The sequence below is a fragment of the Taudactylus pleione genome, unplaced genomic scaffold (genome assembly GCF_031769625.1).
Source record: "Taudactylus pleione unplaced genomic scaffold, aTauple2 ptg000129l, whole genome shotgun sequence".
Lineage (NCBI taxonomy): Eukaryota > Metazoa > Chordata > Amphibia > Anura > Myobatrachidae > Taudactylus > Taudactylus pleione.
Window position 1 is genome coordinate 446,276 of NW_028284531.1, and position 26,958 is coordinate 473,233.

Below are 26,958 nucleotides of genomic sequence, written 5' to 3' on the forward strand. Positions count from 1 at the left end.
CACCAGAATACTTGCCAAGACAAATGAAGAAATGTGGATTATTTTTAGTTACATCATTCTGCTGTACAGTAATGTAATAGTATACTGTAAAGATGTAGGAAATCTTTTTATGTAAAAGATGCATACAGCTCCGATATCTGATGTGGGGAATTTAGAACTAAAATGAGAAAATTATTCGCCATCTAGGATGTTATAGAATCCTTGTTAAATGAGAGAAAAAACGCAGGCAACACAAAAACAATTTTATGGCCAATGTTTGACAAACAAAGCAATATATATATATATTTATATACTTAATAGAAACACATTGCACCAAATTCTCACAAATCATACAAAATTGTGACATTTTGTGGGTAATGGACAACAACATCTGTTTCTTCAGCAAAATGTTAAAATGAATCTGTTTTATTACCACTGCACATACATACTTGTATAAATATATATGATTATTTTTTCAGTTTACTTTTCCTCAATAAGCTTTTTAAAACATTTGGCAATTATTTGTATAGTATTTTCTTTTCTTTTTTTTTAAATCAAGCCTTTCTTAAATCAGCAGCTGTTACACTGACTGAAGGGAAAGCACACACTGATTGGTAATAAAATCAACAATATCATACTGTATGTCCTGGTTGCTTTTTGGAACATTGATAAAATATTCCAAATCTGTCTATATCATTTACTCAATTCAATACACTGTCTAAACTTAAGGTATACCATCTAGAAATGGTAACGCTGGTAAATAAGTCACTTGCATGAAACATTAAAATATTAAAACACACTATTAAGTTTCTTGTGGCTAAAATTAACAGCTCAGACACTTGGTTTGTACATTTCAAGTTTTGTGATCTCCTCAAATGTATTAAGACTGCGGGGTAGGAAAGCCGGACACACATATTCCTGTTGCTTGGCCCAAGTGACAGGAGTAGAGTCATTTTCCAGGTGCGTACACCGACATAGCTGATAATGATCCATTCAGTTTTGTTCAGGTTGTTGTTATAGGCATGGGGATGCTGTGACATCAATTTACAGAAAATGTCGGAGCATGTCTGGCCATCAGAAGACTATTAATCTGCCATTAGGCAAGTGCATTGGTCAGTGCTTTAATCTACCCTTCTGTGTAAGTACAAGTGTAACTAAAGCTGGGTACACACTAGGACGATGGGTCGCCCGTTTGGCCAACCTATCTGACGATTGGTAAGTGTATACACATTTACCAATCGTCTGCCCGATGTGCCGGACTTGACAGCTCAAATAGGCGGGCATTTCAATCGCCCGCCTACTTGAGCTGTCAATCACCGCCAGGTTCCGCAGCATGTGTACGGGTGATCGGCAGGTCACCTGTACACACCAGCAGATGGCCGATATATCAAAGATATATCGGCCATCTGCAGTGCTGCACATCAGATCGAATGTCTGAACGACATCAATCAGACACATCCGGTGTACACACCCGGCAATGCACTAAAGATATATTATCCGTTCAATGGAACGGGCAATATGTCTATCAGTGTGTACCCATCTTAACACTTTGAAAAAAAAACTTTTTAATTTACAGTATATCAGCCATCTAAACTAGGGCATTCATATGATGTAAAGACAATACACTTTTGAGTTTTGGCTTAGGTTTTGCAGGACATGGTTACTGAGGTAAAGTAATAGTAAAGCACCAAAAAAAAATGTGAGTAGGGCGATCATGCCTTTATTTACCAGCTGCTTTTATCTGGACCCTGCAAAAGATGGTAAATGATTTAGAAAAAAAAAGGGACCATTATAGTAGTTAAATAATTTTCTGTTAAATGCAATTTTGAGAACGTGGCCCTTTGAGGTACACAGACAGTGAGATACAGTTGTCCTTAGCACTGGGATAAAAAAACATTAATTTAAATAAATGATAAAAGAGGAATATCAATTTAGATACTAAACTAATTATGTATTACTAATAACATGTAATCTTTCTGTAGTATAAACTGCTTATTCCAATTTTTATGCTGTGTACGGAGTCCAATTTTAGACTGATTATTTGGCAATATGTGATGTATCCTCTATGTAATGGAACTACGTAGGTTCTGTTAATGTTGGGTTTGGGCTTTAATATTTCATCTAATGAACAATGCATCAGCTTCCTACTGGCGTGTTCTTCATTTAAGCAACAGTTCTTCATTTTAATTCTTTCAAAATAAGGCCATATATCCTTTAATTATATTTCAATCAAGTAAACTATTATTGCAGATTTACACATAAATTGGTATGAGGCAGCATCTTGCATTGCTTTGATCACAATAGTAGTTAACTAAAAGTTTACAATATAGAAGCTTATGGAGTGGCTATGATTAAGAAGCCCACTGAGAAAAAAAAGCCACATTACCAGAACTGATAAATAAAAGAGCAGTGAAGAATAAAGTCCAGGTTCCTTTCAACTGGCCAATGGCAAGTTCATGATATTATTTGTCTTATAACTTGGCTTAGTTGAGGAAATAGTATTAAACCGTTGCGGTCTGCGAATGAAGGCCTCATTCCGTGTATGCATAATACATAAAATGTTCCAAGACCAAAATAAAATTGACACCTGATACAGACATCTGCTGTGGATTAATCTGCCCCCTTCAATCAACATGTCCATAAAAAGCCTTTTTTTCTGAACATAATATGAAAAACATAGATAGATTAGACATTGTTTTAAAGAATTCTTTCATCAAGCAATTTATTCACTCCCTCACAAATCCTTTTGAGGGATGGCCTGCAATTTCCATCAAGGCTATAAAGGGCGGTAAGGAACTCCACATCCGCAAAATGATTGAAGACTCTGTTAATGCGACCATGGGATTTTGCTGTCAGGTGACGCTGCACTAATTCATGGAGTAAAGTTTTGCATTCATGTAGGAGTCCAGAAAGAACATTTTTATCAAAGGTGTATTCCACTTCGTAGAAACTGACCGCCGTCATAGCCGTCTGATTGAGCTTTTTCCTGAATTTCTCCACAATCTCCATTTCTTCTGGACTGAACTGGTTATTCCTGTGCAGAATGCCAACTTTTACAGCAACCTTGATAAGGTCCTTTAGGATTTTGTGAGCCTCTTTCTTATTCCTCACATATTCTTTAGTGGCTTTGAAAAGCTCATCAAAGATTTCACTACTTGTGTCGTCGATGAGCATATTTGCCATCGTCTTTGTAGCCATCTTGCTTAGAACCTTCTTCTGTGCTTGAACGGCAAAGCTTTTTGAGCTGAAAAGTTCTGGTCCTGTGTATGAAAAAGGAAACATTATTTGTTTTATACTGAATAGGTCTAGGCTGACTTACAAAGTTCCTGCATTCCACACTGTTTTGTCTCTGTTAAGGAGCCAGTAAAGATGTCGGGCACTAACAGTGATTGTTTGGATGCACTGGCTTCATGGCTCCTTGCAGTGCCCCTAACAACCATCACTGGTACCAAAGCTTCATGAATGTGGACACATAATTACAGGCTGAGTCTCCCATATCCAAATATTCCGAAATACAGAATTTTTTGGGCTTGACTGAGATAATGAAAACTTTGATTTTTTGATGGTTCAATGTACACAAACTTTGTCTAAGGCACAAACTATTAAAAATATTGTATAAAATTACCTTCAGGCTGTGTGTGTATAAGGTGTATATAACACAAATGTATTGTATGTGTATATTTGGGTCCCATTCCCAAGATATTTCATTATGATATGCAAATATTCCAAAATATGGAATATTGCGTTATCCAAAATACCCCTGGTCCCAAGCATTTTGTATATGGGAGACTCAGCCTGTACTACGTTAGCTGTAGTAGCAATATGATTTAAGTTTTCCCATATAAGCAGGATTTATGTACAGGCCACACAGGTTGGGCATAGAGTGGAAGAATTGCAGGTGTGGTAGACAACCATTGTTTTTGCCATATTTTGGGGTGTATTTACTAAGCCTTGGATGGAGATAAAGTGAATGGAGATAAAATACCAGCCAATCAGCTCCTGACTACCATGTCACAGACTGTGTTTGAAAAATGACAGGTGGGTGCTAATTGGTTGGTACTTTATCTCCAGCCAAGGCTTAATAAATAGACCCCTTTATTACTGTACATTATCCTGACAGTCAATGATCATTTTGATCTCTGGTACAATATATTTGTTCTATTCCTAAACAAGTTATATAATATAATTGTATGGCCAATTTCTTCATTCAGTTCATCTCATGATATCCAGATATTCTTGGACAATATCAAACAAATGCTGAAGATATTTTTTAAAGATGTCTGCCAATACGAAGAGATTATTACTCTAATAAGTAAATTTTTCCAGTTTTTTTTTTATCACAATCGATGAAGATCAACCTCCCTAAAGAACACAGAATTCATTGTCCCAAACCTCTAATCTGCCAAGCCGCTATTTCTTTTCACACATTTTTTTTTAATACATTTTTATTTGATTTATATTTACCAGTGTTGTTCTACAAATCTCACAATTTTTCCTGTTAATTTCAATTGTGTTTCCAGTATGTGACCGGGATCAGATTAACTGGAATTCCAGTATTGTTCATTGCTTTTTGCCTCATCAGTAGTGATCTGGAAGTTTTTACATTAAGCTCTCTTGGTGTGGGATCAAAACAGGGAATTGTTGGGACTCCCATTCACTGTTAGCCAATCATAAGCAGCTAGTGCAGGAAAACACTCTTGATGGGCTGGCAGCAAAGTAGAATACTAGAGACTCGTTGCTTTAAACATTTAGTTTCGGGCTGTACTAGTGGCAAACACTCATTTTGGAACAGGATTTTTTTTTCTCTTTCATGGGAGGAAAGTAATAAACTGACTTTGTAAAAACAGATTTTTCTGGTGAGTTAAAATTGTTTTATGTAATTGAGTCTAAGGGGTATATTTACTAAAGGTTGATTTTAAATCGATTTTGTTTTTCTAGGCTAAATGACACATTTACTTAACACTTTAAAAAAAAAAAAAAATTGTCTATTAAGTAAATGTGAGATTTAGCCCCGGAAACACAGGATTGATATAAAATCAGTCAAAATCAACCTTTAGTAAATATACCCCGTAAACCTCCATATCATCACCAAAAGTCACTTCCCCGATTTTTCACTAATTTAAACACAAATCTCTGGATGTAATAAGCATCGACTTCACTAGTCACCAGCAACACACTGGGAAAAAAAAAATCAGCAAACAATGGAATCAAGATGGATGTATCCCAAAAAGTTTTTTCTTACTTTCAACTGTGCCTTTCTGTGTTTCAGGGTAGTTAATGATTTTGCACCTTAAAGCACGTTTTCATTGTGTCCTGAAAATAGCACTCCCTATAAAACAAACAGTGCCCCCTAAAAAAAAGTGTAAAAAATTAATACTTTTATACCCTTGTACCTGTTTCGATGTAATGTAATCCGTTGGGAACTTGTTAAAGAAAAAAAAAAAGGCTGTCCGGCTAGATTCATGTAGCGGGGTTTATCACATGCTGTAAACTGCAGAGGTGGACTTTTCTACGCAGCTTCAGGAGCTGTGAGGAAAAAGCCAGAGGCGGCACCTGCAGGGAAAAGCCATCGGTTCTGCAGTCAACACGGGTCAGCGCACGTTAACCCCCCTGGTTTAATGTGCGGGGAAAATGCTATTTTATTTACCCAGTGGCTAATTGAATTCCCCCCCATAATGTATTTCGACAATTCCCGAATATGCAGTAACTATCAGTCATCGGTAACAGTGATACACTACAGGGACTGCACTGGGCCTTCAAAAGGGGCACACATTCCTCTTGTCAGCATTAAGTTCAATTAATACCATTAATTAATAAGAGACCGCTATCTGTGCATGTGCAGATCTCTGGGAAAATGATGCTGGTGCCACTGAGACAAGAGTCTACTGCTCATGCACAGATCTCTGGGAAAATAGCACCAGCGCCATTCTCCTGGTGATTTCTGCGGTGCCAGCAGAAAGGTAAGTATAGTCAGTAGGTGCCGGGTGTTTGGTGTGGGCACCTCTGGACCCAGCAGCCTTTGGGCACCACACACCCTGCACCCATTATATATACACCTATGATAACAAACCTGGCACTGCTATAAATGCTTGATGTGATCCAGTGTCTTGCGTAGACCAGACGCTATGTACCAATATACTGCGATTTGTGTTTGACCTCATAGGGGACAGAATACAACATATATTACACATTTCCTATTGAATTCAGTATATTCTCCTCTGACACACAGCCCCACTACATGACAGTAAAGCAGATCCCTCTAATCCAGACTGCAGCAGCAGGATAACTAACTGGTCAGATCAGTTAACACTGCAAATAGGCTTTCTAGTCCATGAGGAGTTAAGGAAAAGCCATGATTACATTGCACTAAGCACTAAAATGTGCTCAACATTATATTATAGTCTGCTCAGAGTGGTCATATCCTATACAGTAAATACCTAATCTGACCAAACTTTTCATCTACGTCCTGTTATCTTTATAATTACACCCAATTTACAGAGGGTTACATCTCTCTGCAGTGTGCTATCCATCACTGTACAACATGTGTTTCCAGAAAAGGGCTTCTCTGTTAAACATATAATTATTTCTATTTTGAAAACAGACATTGCAATATATTACATTCATACCCAGGAAGTTGTCATCCTCGTGCAGCTGTCTTTTTGAACAGAAGCTATTATTTGTGAAACAACAGGAAACTTGCCTGCGATTTTCAGCAACCACTTCTGCTCATTGATTGGGAGAGAAAGGCCCTGACGAACTGGCACTTAACTAGGGAGTATACACTCATATTAAAGGGACACTGATTAGCTTTATATAGTGTATGAAATAGAAATAACTGAATACTGCAATTTATTGCGTCACTCCCCCTGCTTATTACTGACACAACAGAACAGTAGGCAGCAGCATCGCAACCCAAGGTGAGGAGGAAGAACTCAAATTTATTGTCATCATTCAAAATACACCACATCCTACTGATCCTCAACCATCGAGGAAGAGGGGAAGAGTTTAATTTAAACCCCCAGGAGGCAATCAGTGTAACATGGTTTCACTCACTGAATATTTAGAGCCCCTAAAATGTAAAGAACCTAAGGCAACCATCTTAGTCCACCTAATGGTAACGCCGGCCCTGAATGGGTCACATGTATAGAAGAGGAGAGCAAATACTGCTACAAACAGCAGAGGCAATTTACTAACAATACTCAGTAGAAAACGGTTTATCAATAGAAGTATAGTTTCCTTTATACAGCAGACTTTTCTTTCAAAAAAGTTTATCATTTAAAATGAAAGGAAACAGCACAGCAACAGGATGTACCTTGCTAAAAAGAGCATCCCGGGATTGGACACAAGTGTCATGTGATCAGCTCACATCCCACTCTAGGACAACCTGTGTGGATAGGTACAATAAGTCCCACTGCTGGCCTGTCTCCTGGCCGCATAAAGATAAATGTTGGGAGGTGGTTCTTTTATATACTCTGAAATCTGAAGGCCCCCATACACGGTGCGAAATACAGCTTGCAACCCGATGGCCGACATATCAGGCGGTCCCCACACACGGAGCGATCCGCTGCCCGACCGGCCAATATGAGAGCAACCCCCTCCCTCACCCATATAGCGCTGCATGGGATCGTACATCGCATCCCCAGATCAAGTGAACATGCAGTAAGATCTGAAAGTGCGATGTACGACACCACGGGAGCGCGCTCTGGCCGATATTCCCACACACTGCGATATAGCAGCAATATCGTACCAATCCGTCGAATCGGCTGCTATATCGTACCGTGAATAGGGGCCTTACCTCTTAATAACGTTCATTATTTCTGTTGCTACTTGGGCCACATACACTGTTTTACGAGAATTTCAGTAAAAAAAACATGCTTTGTTGTAAATATGACGTTAAACGTTCTGAATTTAAGAATAATAATAACAATTGTAATTAACTGAAGAATGCTACGTTTCTTAAATCTGTTTTGCGTGTCCAATTAAATTTTTTTCCGCTATAAAAAGTGCGTCAAGGCCATACACCAAGAAAAAGTACTCCGTTATAAATGCCCACTATACACTGGAATATCAACCATGCTCCCAGCCTTGCAATATAAATCACTTTTTATGTTGCAGTGTAATTTAAACAGGCATGTTAAATAAAAAAAAAACCATTTGCCACCTACTTTCTCAGTAAAATAATGGAGGAGGATATGATGGATAGAGAGAGACATGAACACGTGGGTGTACAATTTATAATCTAGGGTACTTTCATGTCTTATGTTGAAGGCAGCATCATCTGTAAATACAGTATGGTTTATGCTCTGTCTGGTTAGAGTGCACAGGCTAGCAGGGCTGGCAGATAGAATCCTGTGCTTATCACTTTCTTCAATCAAACATCTACCTGCCTGCCTGCATCCTCCCTGCTACATGACACGGGTATTAAATGAAAGAATGGCAGAATAGAAAAATAACTGTCACTTTCACACTGAATTCTATTCATTTCACAGTATGTTGCTTCCCAGTAGAAGTCACCGTTGAACATCTATGAAAATAATGTAGAAATATTTTTTACTACTCGCGGTAAAGGCTCAAACATATACAAAAAAGATTTGCTATTCCCAATGGCATTTTCTTTTTTTTTTTTTTAAACGAGAAGCAATAATATATGTCTAGACATAAAATAAATTACAGATATGTACGAAAGCTGTGCTTATTAGTGTTGACGTGCCATGCTTTTACCCTTTTCACATGAACAATGCTTTGAAAATAAAATAAAATGTAAAAGTACCACTTTCAAAAAGCGCTGCCTCGAAGACTTTTTACTAGGCACAGATGTCAGATTTTCCCTTCCCTCGTGCTGCTCCACCCTTATCCGTTATCACCATAGAGCTGTATGACCCAGAGTCCCAATGTCCCAATTTAAATGTGACTGTCAAGATTTGAGGGTCTAGTCCTACTGTCACGATTGAAAATACATTTTTCTGATCGCATGCAGTTTGGGGGGTATGTTTGTTCACTGCTGACCTACATACTGCAGGCAAATGAGGAGCAGCCTGACCTCAAGGTCATGATCATGCTCTTTACAAGACAAGGACATGCCACTTCTGTGACGTGACCAAAGGTGGACAGTCCTGCTGTGCTATGCTGTGTGGTTGCTGATTCCTCCCCTGGGACCCGCCACCAGCTGCTGTCTAGATGAAGTCCCTATAGCTGTATATAATATACTTAGCTGTGTTACATATTTGTATCCAAAGGTCTGCAGAGGTGCCTGTAGGTCGGCACATGTAACAATGCCTTTCATCATCTCTTATCTCGCTCTTTTTAGTTATTTAAACTGTTCGAAAGTAAAAACACATTATGTTCTAAAACTAAATGTCAAACAGCTGTGAAAAGATAGATGAAATAATTGACAAAATAAAAACAATAATCATCAAATTTATTATTCATGCCAGCTAATAAAATCCAATGATAAATCTATGCATTTTTCCCCTATAAAAACCTCTAAAACTCCTATAATTGTTTTACTGGATATACAACCGAAAAGGGGTTACTTATGAACAAAGGGGCTGTGATCGCACACAGCCCCTGCTATGCCTCTGCCTGACTGACAGAGGCAATTTTGGGTCTGTTGGGGGCGTGTCACCCCATTTTCAGGGAGTGGCAAGGCCAGGATCTGCGTCCACAGAGGCTTCCTCAGCTGGCCGGCGCCGTCCACCATCACGATTGATGATCACAATGGTTATCCCAGGCTGCGACCTCGGTCGCAGTGCTGGGATCGCAAATGCAGCAGGGGTTGTCAGACACCTCTTGCTATATTTGCAGGAACAGAATTGCAAAGCTGCTTGTGTGCAGCTTTGCAATTCCATCCTGTGCTGAATCAGCCCTGAAGTTTGTATAAAAAGTAGGGCCCTGGATTTTTTTTCCTTTTTTGAGCTCTAAGACCATGGCTTGACTTGTATTACAGGAATCCAAAATGTATCCCAAAATTTCTAAGGATAAAATTCATTAGCACATATACAAGGCTCTGTAAGCTAAATAGGAATGGGTTCGATTCCCGTCAGCAGCGGCCCAACAGGAGCAGAGTTCGAAGCAGCGGAAGCCCCGACAGCGCTGGAAGTCCCGATCATGGATAGGTGAGTATCTACTAACCTAACCCCCCTAACCCTTAGGGGTACTTAACCCTAACTTCCCCCCCCAAGTGCCTAACCCTAATCCCCCCTTCCCCGCTGCCTAAACCTAAGTCCCCCGGGGGGGTGCCTAACCCTAAGTCCCCCCCGCGGGGTGCCTAACCCTCCCTCCCCCTAGCCTAATCCTCCCAGGGGTGTGCCTAACCCTAAGTCCCCCCCGGGAGCCCTAAACCTAACCCTCCCCCCCCCCCCTGCGGCTGTCCGCTCGCGGCGCCCGGCATCACTACGATCGGGATGCCGGGCGCCGGTCTCCCGGCGTCGGGGAAATGCGGGCGTATACATCTAGATGCCCGGCATTTCACCCTTGCCGGGATATGACAGTCGGGAAGCCGGCTGCCGGTATTTAGGCAGTCGGCTTCCCGATTGCATACCGCTAAATATATGCAGATTAATTTGTATGCAACCTAAAGCCTGGTACACTCTATACAATTATCGGGCCTATCTGATAAATGGCTGATCAGCTTGATAATTGTATAGTGTAGATACAGAAATGTTAGCCTATAAACGGTTTCAAACGCTCCTGCAGTGGTCAGGCAGGGAGGCCAGGATGTGGTGTGCTGTACAAGGTATCTTGTTCCTGACCTCTCAATCCCATTGAAGAGATCTGAAGGAGGTGCATGCTGAGTTAGAAATTGCTCACTGTGTACGGGTGCACACCGCTCTGATAATCATGGTCGGATCAGAGGGTTTATCGGATTTGCAGAATTTATCTGTTAGTGTGCACCAAGCATAACTTGCTTCTGACTCGCATTTCATATTACAGTTTTGGAAGCAGTTCTGCTCAGATAAACAATAAGCACCTTCTACCACCTAGAGAAGTACATCTGTTAACAGCTCTTTAGGTCAGCACTGGAGTCTGATTGTTGAAATAATCCGGTGGTTACCTATGTGGCTTATATCAATTGTACAAAAAAAAAAATATTACTTTTGTAAATTGTGCTTACCTGTCATACTTTGGTTCAGTTATGTGGTGATGGACAGGGTTATGCTTTATGATAGGTAAAACCAGTGCTGGTGGCTGCCAATCACATTGATCATAAATAATTGTATTTGGTTTTGGACCACCAAATTGTAGCACCCTTGGGATGCCATGGTTAACAGTTTGGGAACCACTGTACTAGCAGCTAAGGGGGTCATTCAGACCCACTCGCGAGCGGCAGTACGCTCGCAAGTGGGTCCATGGTCCCCACTGCGCATGCGCACGACGGAGCGAGCTCCGTCGTGCGCATGAGCGAGACCCAGCGAGTGAAGGACTTTCCATCGCTCCGGGTCTCGCACCAAAGGGGGCGTGCTGTCTATGTTGATTGACAGCACGCCCCCATTAGGTGGGCGTGTCTGCCAGACGGAGGCGTTCCCATGGGAACGCCTACCGTCTGAAGCCGGCCCCACTGACATCACTAGTGATGTCAGTGGGAGTGATTTTGGCTCTGATAGAGCCAAAATCACCCCTGGCCTTGCGGCTGGGAAACCCGACCGCAGGGTTTCCCTCGCAAGTCCGATGGTCGCGATGGTCAAGACCATCGCGACCATCTTTTTGCACGCTCGTATATGCTGTGGGTGGTGACCCACAGCTATACGAGCGTCCAGGAGGACGCTCCATATTAATGGAGGAGGGCCCTGATTCAGAGCGAGCGCTCTGGTCAGAGCGTCCGGCTCTGAATCAGGGCCTAAGTCTGTTATTTGGATGACAAAGATGTCTTTTAACTAGTCAGCAATAGGTTAATACCAGGTGTGGGCAGTGTGAAGACAATGTTGATGCTCCTATCTGTCAATGTGATTTGGTGCACCTCTGCAAAGGTAATGTATAGACAAAGGAACAAAGGCCACTTGTACATGGGTCACTTTCAGGCACCTCACAACAGTTTAGCACTGTAGTTGAAGAATAAGCATTTTCAGTATGAAAGCCACAGTAGTAATAACACAGATTTCTCAAATTCTCCGCTGATCTATGACAAGCGAAGTGACACTTACACATCTGTTCGTTAGTGCGGAGAAGTCATTATTTTCATATCTTATACACAACAGCAGGGGGAGCTTTAATGATTTTAGCTGGTTGATCCAAACAGGTTAGTTCACAGTTAACTGAATGTAGACAGTTCCCCTTAACTATTCAGAGCATGATTTATGAAAGTACCAGATTAATGTGCAGTTTACACATGATCATTTCGAAATTCATTTTACTGAATGTCTTTCTGCCATTTCATTTTGGATGACATCATAAAAACGCAATCTTTCAAAAAACAATGTAAATAATAATCCCATCTGCCTATAGTAGTTACTGACCTGAGACCTCTATTTCTGTTGACAACACAATAAAATACCCTACCCCTCAAACTTACTATACAAAAAGAATTGCCAGGCACTGGTGCTATAAACAGGAAACCAATAGTTGTATAAATATAGTTCTAATAGTAGATTAGTCTAAATAGCAGAATAAACACAGATAAAAAGAATATGAAGAAATCCGGCAGTGGAATAATTAAAAATAGCTCGCTAGACTACAAAAAAGCCAATGAGTTCTCTATAATAGTTGCTAACAGTGCAGGATACCATAATGATACATAGTAGCACTCGTTGTTAATCTGCAACAAACTGGAATGTATCCACACTCAGGGGGTATAGTTACTAAAGTGCAGATTTTTAGAATTGGAGATGTTGTCCATAGCAACCAATCAGATTCTAGCTGTTATCTTCTAGAAGGTGCTAGATAAATGTTAAATAGAATCTGATTGGTTTCCATGGGCAACATCTCCACTTCTAAAAACCCTTACCTCAGTAAATATACCCTGTAGAGTGCACTTGGTAATTGGACAGTCTAAGCAGAATAAAGTGTTATACCTTGAATTACTAAAACACATAATAAAGTACAGGTTGCTCCTAGAGTGTAATGATAATTCTGATAGACCAATAATCGGCAGCTCACGTTCCTTCAGTTTATGGTCTCGTTTAATCGCAGTCAGTGATGCTGTGCTCCTCCATTTAAGTTTTCAATTACACAGCATCACAGACTGCAGTTAAATGGGGCCATAAACTGAAGGAACGTGAGCTGCCGATTATTGGTCTATCAGAATCATCATTATACTCTAGGAGCAAGCTGTACTTTATTATTCTCATGCTGAAATTTATTTTAGTCATTCAAGGTATAACACTTTATTCTCCTGGGACAGTTTAATTACCAATTGCACTTTAAGTGAGGATACATTCCAGTTTGTTGCAATTGAACAATGGACCAAATTCAATTAGCCGCGATAACCCATTAACGAGTGTAAATGTGACTATTCACAGAAGACGCAAATTTTAAGTTTTGCACTTATAACCTGCGTTAATTCTCCATAGGCATAATGCATCTTTTTTTTTCCCGGGACCTCCTGGGGAAAATCCCTATTTTAAAGTGCAAATGTGCGAACTTGGTTCAGAACCACTGGGACACCCTACTTAATGATTAATTAGGCAATTAGAAGTTTTTAATTAGCTTAATTTGGTAAATAAAATTTTTAGGTGAAATTCTGCAAAATGCAGAATGGGTTACAAGATGTAGGACAGGTATAAGAGGTGCTGTATGAATGTGACAGATGTTTTTAAGCTTGCAGGTGGCAGTTACATTTTTTTTTTTTTTTAAACACACTTTTAAAAGTAGCTTAAAATGATGGGTGTGATATGTATTACCGGCGGGCGCATGGCCGGCAGTTCAATTCCCGACAGTGGCTACCGGACAGCGCTGGAAATCCCTATCGTCCTAAAGGTAAGTATCAACTAACCTAACCCCCCTAAACCTAACCCTCCTTAGGGGTGCCTCACCCTAACCCCCCCTCTAAGTGCCTAAACCTAACCACCCCTCCCCCCCTGCCTATCCCTAAGTCCCCCGGGGGGGTGCCTAACCCTAACCTCCCCCTGGGGGTGCCTAACCCTAACCCTCCCCCTAGCCTAACCCTAACCTCCCCCTGGGGGTGCCTAACCCTAAGTCCCCCCTGGGAGCCCTAAACCTATACCCCGCGGCTGTCCGCTGCGGCACCCGGCATCCGCTCGATCGGGATGCCGGGCGCTGGTCTCCAGATGTCGGGCAAATTACAGGCATCTACATTTAGACGCCTGTCATTTGTCCCTAGTTGGGATAAAGCAGTCTGGAAGCCGGCGGTCGGCATTTAGACCGTCGGGTTCCAGACTACATCCCTAAAATGACACAAATATCACTTACAGGAATTTTTATGCACCTCAAATGTATCTAGAGCATTTACTTTGCAGAAAAACAATTGCTATCATTTTTTCACTGTTTAGAAAAGTGCATATAACATCCATTTAACACATTTTAAGAACCTCAAATCCTTTGCTTTTGGCCACTTACAGACTTCCATACTATTATCCAATATTAGTTTGCATTTTTTGTGGGGTACAGGCTGACTTCCCCATTTTCATCCACACTTGACGCGGGTATTACCAGTAAGAATTAGAGTGTGAACGCCAGAATACGCATTTCGTTATTAAATTGCGGATTAAACGGGAGCGCGCATTGATGCGTTAAGTGAAATTCTTTGCCTGTTAAATTAACACGCCATACCAAAAATTTTTTATCACAGCTAATTGAATTAGGCCCAATAACTGCTACTATATTTCAAATTGTTATCCTCCACTGTTAGCAACTATAATAGAGAACTTAAAGGCTTTTTGGTAGTCTAATAAGCTTTTTTTTAATAATACCACTCCCGAAAGTTTTTCAATTTTTTTCCTAAACTTTTTATCTGTGTTTATTCTGCTGTTTAGACTAATCTAATAATAAATCTATATTTATACAACTATTGGTTTCCTGTTTATAGCACCAGTACCTGGCAATTCTTTCTGTATATCTGTTTTATTTAAGGGCACTGGCATTTTTGCTAATTGCAGCAGTTGTTTTCAAATAGGGTATCATATTGTGTGTTCTCTGGGGCACCCAGTCTTTTCTGTTTAAAAAAAACAAGGTGTGTAGTAGCGCTTTGATGATAGATGTTCAGAAATAGATACTTGTTTCATAAACAACTCATGTTGCTTTAATATAGTATAATGTACAAAAATGCAATATAAATACACTGAAATGTTGACAAATAATCAAATAAAACATTGTTTTACTGTTTTAACAGTTCAGTGTATTTTATATTGCATTTTTGTACATTATACTATATTAAAGCAGCATGAGTGGTTTATGAAACAAGTATCTATTTCTGAACATATATACAAAAAACAAGGAGTGTAGTAGCGCTTTGATGATAGATGTTCAGAAATAGATACTTGTTTCAGAAACAACTCATGTTGCTTTAATATAGTATAATGTACAAAAATGCAATATAAATACACTGAAATGTTAAACAAATAAAACATTGTTTTACTGTTTATTTGTCAACATTTCAGTGTATTTATATAGCATTTTTGTACATTATACTATATTAAAGCAACATGAGTTGTTTCTGAAACAAGTATCTATTTCTGAACATCTATCATCAAAGCGCTACTACACTCCTTGTTTTTTGTATATGTCTATATGGGCCTGACTAGCCCTATCCAGTAGCAGCTTGGAATGAACAACCCACTTCAGCGCCTGTACCCAACCTATTGGTAATTTATTTTCTGTTTAAACCCTCAAGCTTACTGTCTAGGTGGTGTTCTTTGACTCCCCACATAACATGCATCTAAGTAATATATCCAGCATAAACCCATACAGATGTGTCCACATACTTCTGTCTTCAAATCGAGACAAATAGCCTTGCTTTGCATGCCATGGATTATGTGACTTGGCCTGGCCAAAACACTAATCCTAACTACCTAGTACTCTATAAGCGAATGAAGACACACAATTGTGGAAAAAGTATACAATCTAAGGTGAAAAGACAGGTCTGATGACGAGTGAATGGCGCCACGCATTGTTAATCTGCAGTTTTATACCAATTCCTTTGTTACAAAAATATTATAAGCAAAGTAAGATGCAGAAAAAAAGTATGCACTCCGTGTAAATAGGCAGAAGAAAGTTCTAATATGAACAGGGGTGTGTGAGAGGTGCCGTTACCCTTAGGGTGGCATTGTTGCTGCCCCACAGCCCAGGGGCATATTTAGAGAGGAGGGGGCCCGTGTACAGTCACCATCCGGGGGCCCCTCATCTCTCTCCGGCAGCCGCGGCGTACTGACACATTCAGTAGACTCTGGGCATTAGTCTGTGCCTGGAGTCTACTACGCATGCACATTACACCGGGAAACTGGCGCGGCAGCCATTTTCCCGGCATTTACAGTACTGTGAATGTGCAAAATGCCGGGAAAGTGGCCGTTGTGGCCACTTTCCAGGCGTTGTGTGTAGTGCCTCTCCAGCCAACGTGGGACTTCGGAGAGGTAAGTATTTGGAAGTATGGGTGCAGGGTGTGCGGTGTAGGCCCCCCTGCACCCAGGGGCCCAGGTGCCCCACACATCCTGCACTCATTATAGGTGCGCCCCTGCCACAGCCCCTGCCCCTAGCATTATGCCTGGTATGGCACCCAGCAGCCATTATTGCTGCTGCAGTGCTGGCCAAAGTCCTCTTTGAACACTATGGGCATACACCCTGCAGTCTGTACAGATGTGCTCCGGGCAGTGCCATACTTCCCAATGTTGGTGGCCCCACCCTTTAGTGCAACATCATTGTCATGGGCTCAGAGGGTGGGGTCAGCATACGGATATAAGTAACCTGCATCATGCATTGCTATGCTTTATCTGCGACTTTATACCAATTCCTTTGCAATAATAATAAAAAACTAATCCCAAGTACTTAGTACACTATAGCTAAAATACAAAATTGAGGGAAAAAGTAGCAAAATTGAAGAAAAGGTATGCAGCACAGGAACCACAACATGTGGGTCACACCAGGCATCTTGCGCCATGTATCACAAAAAGGATAGGTGTATGAGAACACATCTCTATCTCACACAAGAAAGGGCAATAACTTTAATTCATGTACCCATTACCTCCCACATTTAGTATTGCAACAGTCTCTTTACTGGTCTTCCCTTAAAGAGACTTTCACCTCAATAATCTATTTTTAAATTTAGCAGCTAGACTGATCTTCCTCCCAAAACGATCTTCTGTTACTGCTACGCTCTGTCAGTGCTTACAGTGGTTCCCTGTATTTTACCAAACTCAATTTAAAATACTTCTGCTTACATATAAGGCTAGCAGCAAAAGTACACCAACATACATCTCTCTGAGTATTTAAAGATATCTCCCAGGTCTACACAAGATCTCTATCTCTTATCCACACTAATTAATTGCTCCAATTCATGATTACAGGACTTTATTTTGGCTGCACACACTCTGTGGAATGCCCTCCTCGCATAATAAGACTTTCTATTAGCACTCAAAGTTCACACCTTCAATTGTTCCCTGGAAACTCACCTCTACAGACAAGCTTATCAAATTTCTGAATCTCCCTCATTACCTTTATAAACTATACTACCCAATTACCTTCTTTCTACTCAGTTCACACAAAACCTACATCAGTTATCTGTCTACACTTGCACAATCCACTGACAACAGGTCAACAGTGCTCTGTGAATAGCCACCAAGAACCTTTACTGGACCAATTTCAATATGAAGCACTTACCTTCATCTATCATATTTCTTTTATAGCTTGTAAACTTTCAAGCATGGTTCTCTTACCTTATTGTCTGTCTAAGTACCCATTCTTTTTTTTATGTTTTTTTTTCAATTGTGAAGCACAATGGAATATGCTGGCACTATATAAATAAATGTTGATAAATACTGTGAATATTTCAAAAATTAAGCAGTGAAGAATGGCAGTGATCAAGAAGGCCTTTTCTACGGCGAAGCAACAGACAAACATTGTGCCGTATCTGCTTAGCTGTGTATCAGACTCACAGCTAAGGAGGGAAATATATTTGTGCTAGTAGAGAGCACAATGGGGAGGCTGTGCTGAGAGCTTAAGCTCTCAAGATCCGCCCATGCTATGCCCTTAAGATACATACAGAACAATTATTTTGAGCAATTTAGCAGTTTTCACCTACATAGTCCATACATCTGAGAGCGTCTGTCGTGATCAGAAATTGCAATCACAATTTAATTGGCATTGTTTGGATTAGTAGGTTAAGTTAATGATTGTGTTTTATAGGCCTGTTTTGCTATCAACTGACTGCACTAGGCTCTATGGGGTCAGTCATTTAGATGGACAATAGAATGAACCAACCTGAACAGTAAGCCACTCAGTTTTGTGGCCAAATTGGGTACAGATTCAGTTTTCAGGCTCAAAGGCTGAAAGAGCAGATCAGAGTGTAAGTGAAATGTCGACAGTAAGGTTAGACTGTGTGAGGGAAGGATTAGGGATAGGGGTTAGCGTTACTCACTGCTGGATAACAGCCGAAACTCACCATCACTTGACCACCAGACCCTGATAACACGGCCAGAGCTGCTGGAGATCCACTAGTAGGTAAGTGAACGCTGCACCAGGACACGCTGTTTTGTCAACATTCTAATAATTTTGTCATTTTATCAGTGATGACTAGATGAATGTCAACATGCTTCATAACAGCATTATGATCAAAACCAAGTTCTCGTGACAACATTTTGAATGTCGACAAAATATACTGAACTCAGTTCACATAATACACCTGAGGGAATCGGTATGAAATACCCAGTAGCGCCTGGCCGACAAAAGCAGATTTCCCAGCAGCGGAAGCCCGACAGGGCTGGAAATCCCGATCGTCGCTAAGGTAAGTATAAACTAACCTAACCCTCCTTAGGGGTGCCTAACCCTAACCTCCCCCCTCTAAGTGCCTAGCCCTAACCCCCCCCCCTTCCCCGCTGCCTAAACCTAAGTCCTCCGTGGGGGTGCCTAACCCTAAGTCTCCCCCGGGGGTGCCTAACCCTAACCCTCCTTCCCCCTAGCCTTACCCTAACCCTCCCAGGGGAGTGCCTAACCCTAAGTCCCCCCTGGGTGCCCTAAACCTAACCCTCCCCCCCGCGGCTGTCCGCTCGCGGCGCCCGGCGTCGGGCGAATGACAGGCGTCTACATCTAGACGCCCGGCATTTCACCATCGCCGGGATATGACAGTAGGGAAGCCGGCTGTCGGTATTAAGGCAGCCGGTTTCCCGATTGTATACCCACCTGGGATAACCAAAAGGCAGAATGATTGTCTGGCCTCTACAGTCTTTAATAAAATATAAATAAAAATAGGCTACAAAAATGTCATACTATATTATGACCTATGTGACTAATTATATATGTAATATAAATATTGTATTAACACATTATCTAGTTATTTCTGGAGGTGATAAATCTGGATATATGAAGAGGGCATGTTTCTATCTGGTATCCTCTAATTATAACCTGATAACTGCTGGGACATGTTAAGCTGCTTTTAGTCGTCACTAATACCACACAAAGCTTTAGGTTAAAACTTACATCAGACGAATACAGACTACGCTGTGGAGTCATCATAGATCTTCAAGCAGGTTCTTAATTAGTGCACTAGTAAAGCTTTAAACAATATGTTGTTGTATTGCCAGATTTACAGAAAGCTGTTCCTGGTATATTGCAGAAGGAATGCATACTGTATATTTATGTGACTCTATAAGGCAGCTGAGCGTACTCCATCACTTTGGTAAATCCTCTATAATCACACATGAAGGAATCCTTCAAACCTAAGCTGTAATCTCTGATTCTTTATTCATGTCTCTCCCAGGATGATTGCACAAGTTACATATCCTGCTTTCTCTGGTAAGAGCATATCTTTACTACCAAGAGCTAGGGCAGCACTGTAAAGATCTCTCTTACCGAGCCTAAAAAAACTTTAAGAAAATGTCTTTAGAAAGTAGCATTGGTAATATTGGTAGTCTGACATATGCATGGCTAGATAGGCACACTTCCTCTAAACTGAATGCCTCAAGTATTTCTACTGCATACAAATGTTTATCTGGTACAATAAGTTCTATCGTACGTCACTTACAAGCAGCACACCCAATATGAATGTGAAAGCAACCTATACTCTTACTAGGGAACAGCCTTTAGACCTAGGCAGCATCCTATACGGAATATAGACAATGACTGGAATCAGATTTTGATACCATACTGATGTTAGATTCTTTTATCTACATTGAATAGGTCGATGTTATTTACAGTATAGTGATGTAGACTTATATAACATACTGAAGGGTTGGGTACTGGATCCTGGTGGTCAGAATCCCGATAGCGGCATCCCGGCCCAATCAGGTAAGTGCCCTAGCCCTCCCCCACCTTTCCCATAGTCTAACCCTCCCACCCTTCATCTTAACCCCCCTCGCAGCCTAACCCTTGCCCACCCCTCCCCCAAGTGCCTAACTCCAAGTCTAATCCTCCACCTAACACTTAACACCGGAATGCCGGCGTGTTTGATTTTGGCACCGGTATTTCGATTGCCGGGACAGTAATTACATCCCATACTGAATACCATCTAAATTCAGCTACCAGACCTAGTAAATTCGACAGTCATTGCTGTGGTCTTCTATGTTCCTCCTTTGGTGACCGCCGCGGCCTCTAAACATGGGGAAGAACTGCCTGGCTGTGCTCCCTGCCTAGTATGTAAGAAAAACACCAGGCGCACCATTACCCCAAGCTGTCCATGCAGCATGAAAGGAAATGCTTTCTCTAGAACTAGATGAGAGAGATGGTTAAAATATAACAGTAATAGGCAGTTATGGTTCACAACAATTATTGGTTTAAGATCACTATATTGGCTCTCCTATTTGTGCCTCTACCTTCTCCTTGTGACAACCGTTCCAAACCACCTGTATAAATGCCAACTGCTAATGACTGCCTTATTATTGTTAGTGAATAATGCTGCTGCCTGCTTTAGTCACACACACTTTTCCCACCAGCAGCTACAATATTCTGCAAGTTTATATTCAGTTTACCCACACCTCTCAGAGTTGTACGCTCATTTGGGAATCTATTCATTATGTTAATTATCGTGGTCCCCGATAATTAACATTCTAACTTGACACGAGCGCCTTAGCAATTCATCATTGCTCCAGCGCTGAGACAGCTGACCCGATAATCAGCTGTCTCCCTCCCTCCCTCCCTGTCCAGGCGGAAGGAGCCGGACAGAGGCGGAGACTACTTCCCATAGGGAAGGAGCGGGTTGCTGGAGCAAACGCCATCTGAAGATGGCGAATGCTCCCGCAGTCCAGCTCCAAAAATGTTGTATTTTCAGAGCTTGATGAATACTGTTCCCATACTAGTGTATGGGGACTGCGGGCATTCCATGAGAGAAAGGTAAGCAGGAGATATCTGTAATATGTTCTGTGTTACCTTTTTGATGAGTGGCCCGAAAACTTAATTTCTACAAAGGCAGGCGAAAATATTAATTGCACCTGCTTTTGTAGAAATTAAGTGATGATGAATAGGCCCCTTGGAAAGGGCCATCTTCACCTATTATTTCATATTATTGTATGTAATTTGTTTAATTATCCCCTCTGAGTACTGTACAGTAATAGATCAGCACTTAATATAATAATAAATAATATAATATATACTAAGCTTTTAAAAAATTTAACATGATTACGCTAGCGGACCATAACAGTCACTTTATAATTAAAACATGCTGATTAGGTGTAGCAGGTGTAGATCATAAACTAACTCTAGTAGAATTACATAAAAGGTAAAACAAAACAAAAAAAGTCACAGACTTATCTTAGAGAATTATTGGTGCAGAAAGGACTATATTATATAGATGGACAAGTCACATCACTAGGGGGTAAATTTACTAAGATGGGACTTCTATTAAGAAGTGATGTTGCCCATAGCAACCAATCAGATTCTACTTCTACTTCTCATTTATCTTGCACCTTCTAGAAGATAATACCTGGAATCTGATTAGTTGCTATGGGCAACATCACTTCTTAATAGAACTCCATTTACCCCTAGGTGTCACGTCACTAGGGTTTTGTTGATTCAGTTCGGGACCCCTAGGCCTAACTGTATGTGCTGGAGTGTAAAAGGAGCTGAATGGCCTTACTATACAATTACTCATTCAGTCCACAGGAGGTAGCAGAGACTGATGTTACATGGGATGGGACTGATGTTACAGTATACTTGCCAACTCTCCCTGAAATAATAGACTCTTCAGGGAGTCAGGGAGATTTCTATCAATCTCCCTAATTGCACCTTACCCCCCATTATGAAGCGGTTATATATATAAAAAAAAAAATAGAGATATAGACATTCAAATGGGATAATTAGTATAATTTCCCTGCATTGGTTATAAGGCACAGTGGTCCCTATGGCTACATGCATTTTCTGAATAATATCAGTGTGTTTTCATCAACATGTGGATCTTACTAACTACTTTGGGGCTGATTTACATGTAGGTGTAAATCAGTATTAGGACACGCCTCTCAGATGTAGCAGTACACGCCCACTGTACCGCCGCGCTCATAGGTGCTGCTTTCACAATCTCCCTGAAATGCTTTCTCAAAAGTAGGCAAGTACATGTTACAGGGGATAGGATTATATGGGACAGGTACTAAGAATAAGGGCCATATTCAAATTGGGAGCGAAAAGTCCGTGCTGGACTTTTCGTTCCACATCGCAGCTTTTCCAGGGATAAAGTTACGGGCGCGTGCCCGCTTTATCCCCGTATTCAATTAGGAGGCAGCTAATTATCTTTTTTAGGGGACATTCCCGGGGGTGCAGGCTATTTTTTTTTTAAGCCTGCACCCCTAAACCCCATTTCTGCACTTTTTTTCGTCAGCAAAAGGCTTGTGAAAACTTTTCCCCGTTTTTTTACATTGACTTTTCTCATCGGCGAATAGTCAATTTAATTGAATACTGGGATAATTGAAATAGGCGAAAATTTAATTTTTACATTTCACCTCAAATTGAATACGGCCATATGTGCAGATTATCAAGATAACCCGTTGTAATAGTATATTGGTAAATTTGTAACAGACAGAAAAAAAAGGCACTAGAGCTGTGTGCCGGTAGCACAATTTTAACAGGCTGTTGCAGATACTGGAAATGGATGCTATAGCACCATAGAAGCAGGCTGTAGGATTGTATCAAGCCTAAGTGCTGGAAATGAATACTGGCCAGGTAGTTGAAACAGCTGTAGAATGCTTTTAAACAATTACTGCAGCTGATAATTAGAACAGATGCAGAATGCTGTTAAGCAAATGCTGGAATTGGTTACTGGAACAGAATGCAGGATAGTAGAACAGAACCAGTACAGCATCATTGCTATTATTCTTTATTTCTTAGGTTATACCCACTACTCATTTATATGTACATATGTATAGGCCATTATAACAGTATTGGAACTTTCCTTCTATTATCACAGATTACCATATTATTCCCATAACATTGGAGACAACCCTTCCCCAAGAGGAGGAGCCCGAACAGTACTTAAAAAGACTGATCGGTACATCATACAAGGAGCCCTGATGAAGCCCGGCACAGTATAGCGGGTGAAATGCATTGGCCATGATACCCGGAAGTCCGGCGGTCCGGACGGTGAGACAGACGTGCACGCTCACCGCCGGCTCTCTACCACCCACAGCAGCCAAAGACTGTCACCTCCCCGCCCACTGCACTATGGGATTTGAACAAGACGGATCTCGATAGGGGTTCCCGGTGTCGAAGCTGAATAATTGGCTGAGACAAGATCAGTTTAAAATTGAAGCGTGCGCGACGCCATCTTGCAAATGGCAGCTAGACTCCATTTTAGAAACAAGAATCTGCAAGATGCCATTTTGTGACCAGCGTCATTTCAAGTTACAACTCAGGAGCTAAGAACAGATGGCAATGTTTTTGTTAATCTACCAAGGGCAACTGGAAGAACAAGCTTTCTGAGTAAGAGTAAATAGAATAGACAATGGGTATTTTTACATACAAATTGGGAATCCCTGGATGCAGATAAAGTATAGTTGTGGCAATTGTAATATAATCCAGGCATTGATCTACACAATTGGATTTGTCTGAATCCTAGACAGGATGGCCCCAACTTCACAGCTTGATTCACAGTTCACACAAGAGTCTGGGAGAACAAAATAGTTTTTTTCCTTTGAACACAGGACAGGTGGGGGCCTGCTGACAGAGGGCATGGAATTACAGTGCTCAGCAATCCACACTGCTGAATGTTCACTTCATGTATGAGAAATTATGCACTCAAATCTCACCCATTAATAACTAGCGTCCTTATATCAAACCCCGAATATCCACACATTACATATTCACACATAAGGTTCAATAAGCTCTAAAGTGTATGATTTAAGTTGGTTCAGTTAGTTTAAATGCTGAAAAATAAAGATATTTGATAACTAAGGTATTATACATGCTAAACAAGTCATGTTTGGAGTTGTACTGATGCGTATCCTTTTTACAGTATTCCGGTGTTATCGGTGGGGAGATCACATCATACATTCCCGAGTTATGGATCGCAGAGCCTACAAGCAACAAAATGTATATTTTAGAAGCAACTGTGAGGATGCTGCAGGAGGCGTGAAGAGGAAGACCCCCAGCTGTTAGAGGCAGGGAGAGTCAGTTTGAACCAGCCTGTTAAATTTGCTGTAGCAGATGCTTCACCCCTGGGAACCAATGATATCAGCAACAGACTTCCCTATTGTCCTGTTTATTCTGGGGGGGTATAAATATGAGTGCACGAACGCTGGTTCTGGGTCTTCATGCTGAATGACGAGGGGTCTCTTGCTGATGCCTATCTCTGGGTCCGGAAGCACCTGCGTATGTATACTGTACTTGGGGTCTGTATAATTTCCTTTTGCGCCTAAATTGTGTCTCTCTCTCTCTCTCTCTCTCTCTGTGTGTGCCTCTCTCTCTCTCTCTCGGTGCCTCTCTCTGTGTATCTCTGTCTGTGTATCTCTCTCTGTGTGTGTGTCTCTCTCTCTCTCTCTCTGTGTTTGTCTGTGTCTCTCTGTCTGTGTCTCTCATTGTATTTTGAAGTTTAATCATGCATATGTATATCAACTGTACCTTGTGACTTTATGATTTATTTGCGCTTATTGTACACAGATCATAGCGTGTAACTGACTGTACTTTTACTTGAATAATACTTTGTGCTTCGGAACCACATGTTCTGAGTCTGGAGTCTCTATTTATTGTATGACTGCATACGCAAATTAGCGTCATCCTTAGAGGTTTATAGGAAGGGTTTTGGAAGGTACAGGCAGGGGTATATAGAGGTTCATTTCAATATCGTCACCGGCAAGCAAACAATCGTTGGCACAAAACAGTTCATAGAATCGGACACCCGATGTCCCACCACAGGAGACACGGAAGTAGGAGGTGCGCTCTCCCACACCTGTCCCCCAGGCATTCACCAGCCTTTGCTAATTGACATTTGACATTATGTTGCATGTGATTCTTAAATCATCCTTAGACTGTTTCAACACTCCCCATAAGAGGAGCAGCAAGTTTCAGGATCTGGGCTGTGATCAATTTCAATAGCAAAGATACAATGTTATCACACATGCAACATTAACTCAATCCTAAACATATAGTGGTTTAGCGTCCTTTTCTGAGACATATGCACGTTTAAATGATTTTATTGTGATTGGGGGTGAGAAAAGCAAAAATCCCGCACCTGCGAGATTTCCCTGCAGGTGCGGGATTTTTGCTATTTAATTAGGTGCGGTTTTTGTTGTGTGCGCGCGCTCCGGGAGCATTTTATTCTCGCGCCTCCACAGCAAGTGTGATTTTTCCTAAAATCGTTAATTTTAGGCAAAATCAGGAGGGACTTGCTCTGGGTCCCCGCGACACCCCCCTGAGGACTCCAATTAGCTTAATTAGACCATAATTACTTACTTTCTACATGTCTGTCTTCTGCATTCAGCGTCGGAACCCGGGTCTACTGCAGCAGGGTGAGCATGTCAGTGTTTGTGAGTAAGTGTGTGTATAAGTGTTGTGTGTGTGTGACCCCCGGTGTGTGTTGTCCTCCAGTGCCTATGTGCCCCCCGGAATGGGCGCTGTGAGAACTACATCTCCCAGCAGCCCTTGCCTCTAAAATTTGTTAAAACTGTATTAAGCCTTAGAGAGAGAGAAAGTGAATGGAGATGAAGTACCAAACAATCAGTTCCTGTCAGTTTACAGGCTGTGTTTGAAGCTGATTGGTTGGTCTTTTATCTCTCTCCAAGTCTAAGTACATAGACCCCTATATCCCTGTTACTTTCAACACTGTTGAACAACCTCCACATTTATGACACAAATTCCTCCTGGTACATTTGCTACCAGTCAAACCACTCCTTTAGTGTCTCCACCCTGGGCACATCATCCCCAAGACTGCCATTATGTTTGGTAGTCTTCTCTTAGCCCTCTGCTATTCTGATTGCACTCCTCTTCTCTTGGGGAACTAATTCACTCGTTTAGCCTCAAGTGCCACCTCAACGCTGCCAACGCCCAAATCTACATCCTCTCCCCTTCTATATTATATTGTGCAACCAACTGTCCCTCCACATGAATTTCCCAATACCCAGTGCTGCCATGAAAAGTTCCAGGCTACAATACATTGAGGGGCCATTCCTACACCCCATTGTGCACATCGGGTGTCTAAGCAGAAGCTATGCTGCCACAAAGCTTCAGTGCCATGGAGGAGGTGTGGCTATATAATTTTGGGGGCATGACTATCGCCCAGGCACTTTGCACTCCTACTCTGAGAGTCACCACAACCCTTCAAATCTCACTGACCATCAATAACAATACTTCTTCAATCTCCCAAGCCCACTGCCTGAGGGTCACACTGTACTCCGCCCTCTGCTTTACTTCTCACATCCAGTCTCTGTCCCAGCCCTGTCACCACAGCCTTAGAAATTTTGGAAG

General features: G+C 41.4%; 1 protein-coding gene across 2 annotated transcripts in view; it reads right to left on the reverse strand.

Annotated features, from left to right (window-relative positions):
• Positions 1-254: 254 nt before the first annotated feature.
• TIPE3 (TNF alpha induced protein 8 like 3) overlaps positions 255-26,958 on the reverse strand; it is a 92,268-nt gene continuing 65,564 nt past the window's right edge. For both annotated transcript variants that reach the window (XM_088472776.1, XM_088472777.1), the window contains exon 2: positions 255-3,239. In XM_088472776.1, the coding sequence (XP_088328902.1) occupies positions 2,677-3,239 (563 nt within the window). In that variant the 3' untranslated portion in view covers positions 255-2,676. The remainder of the gene's footprint in view (positions 3,240-26,958) is intronic.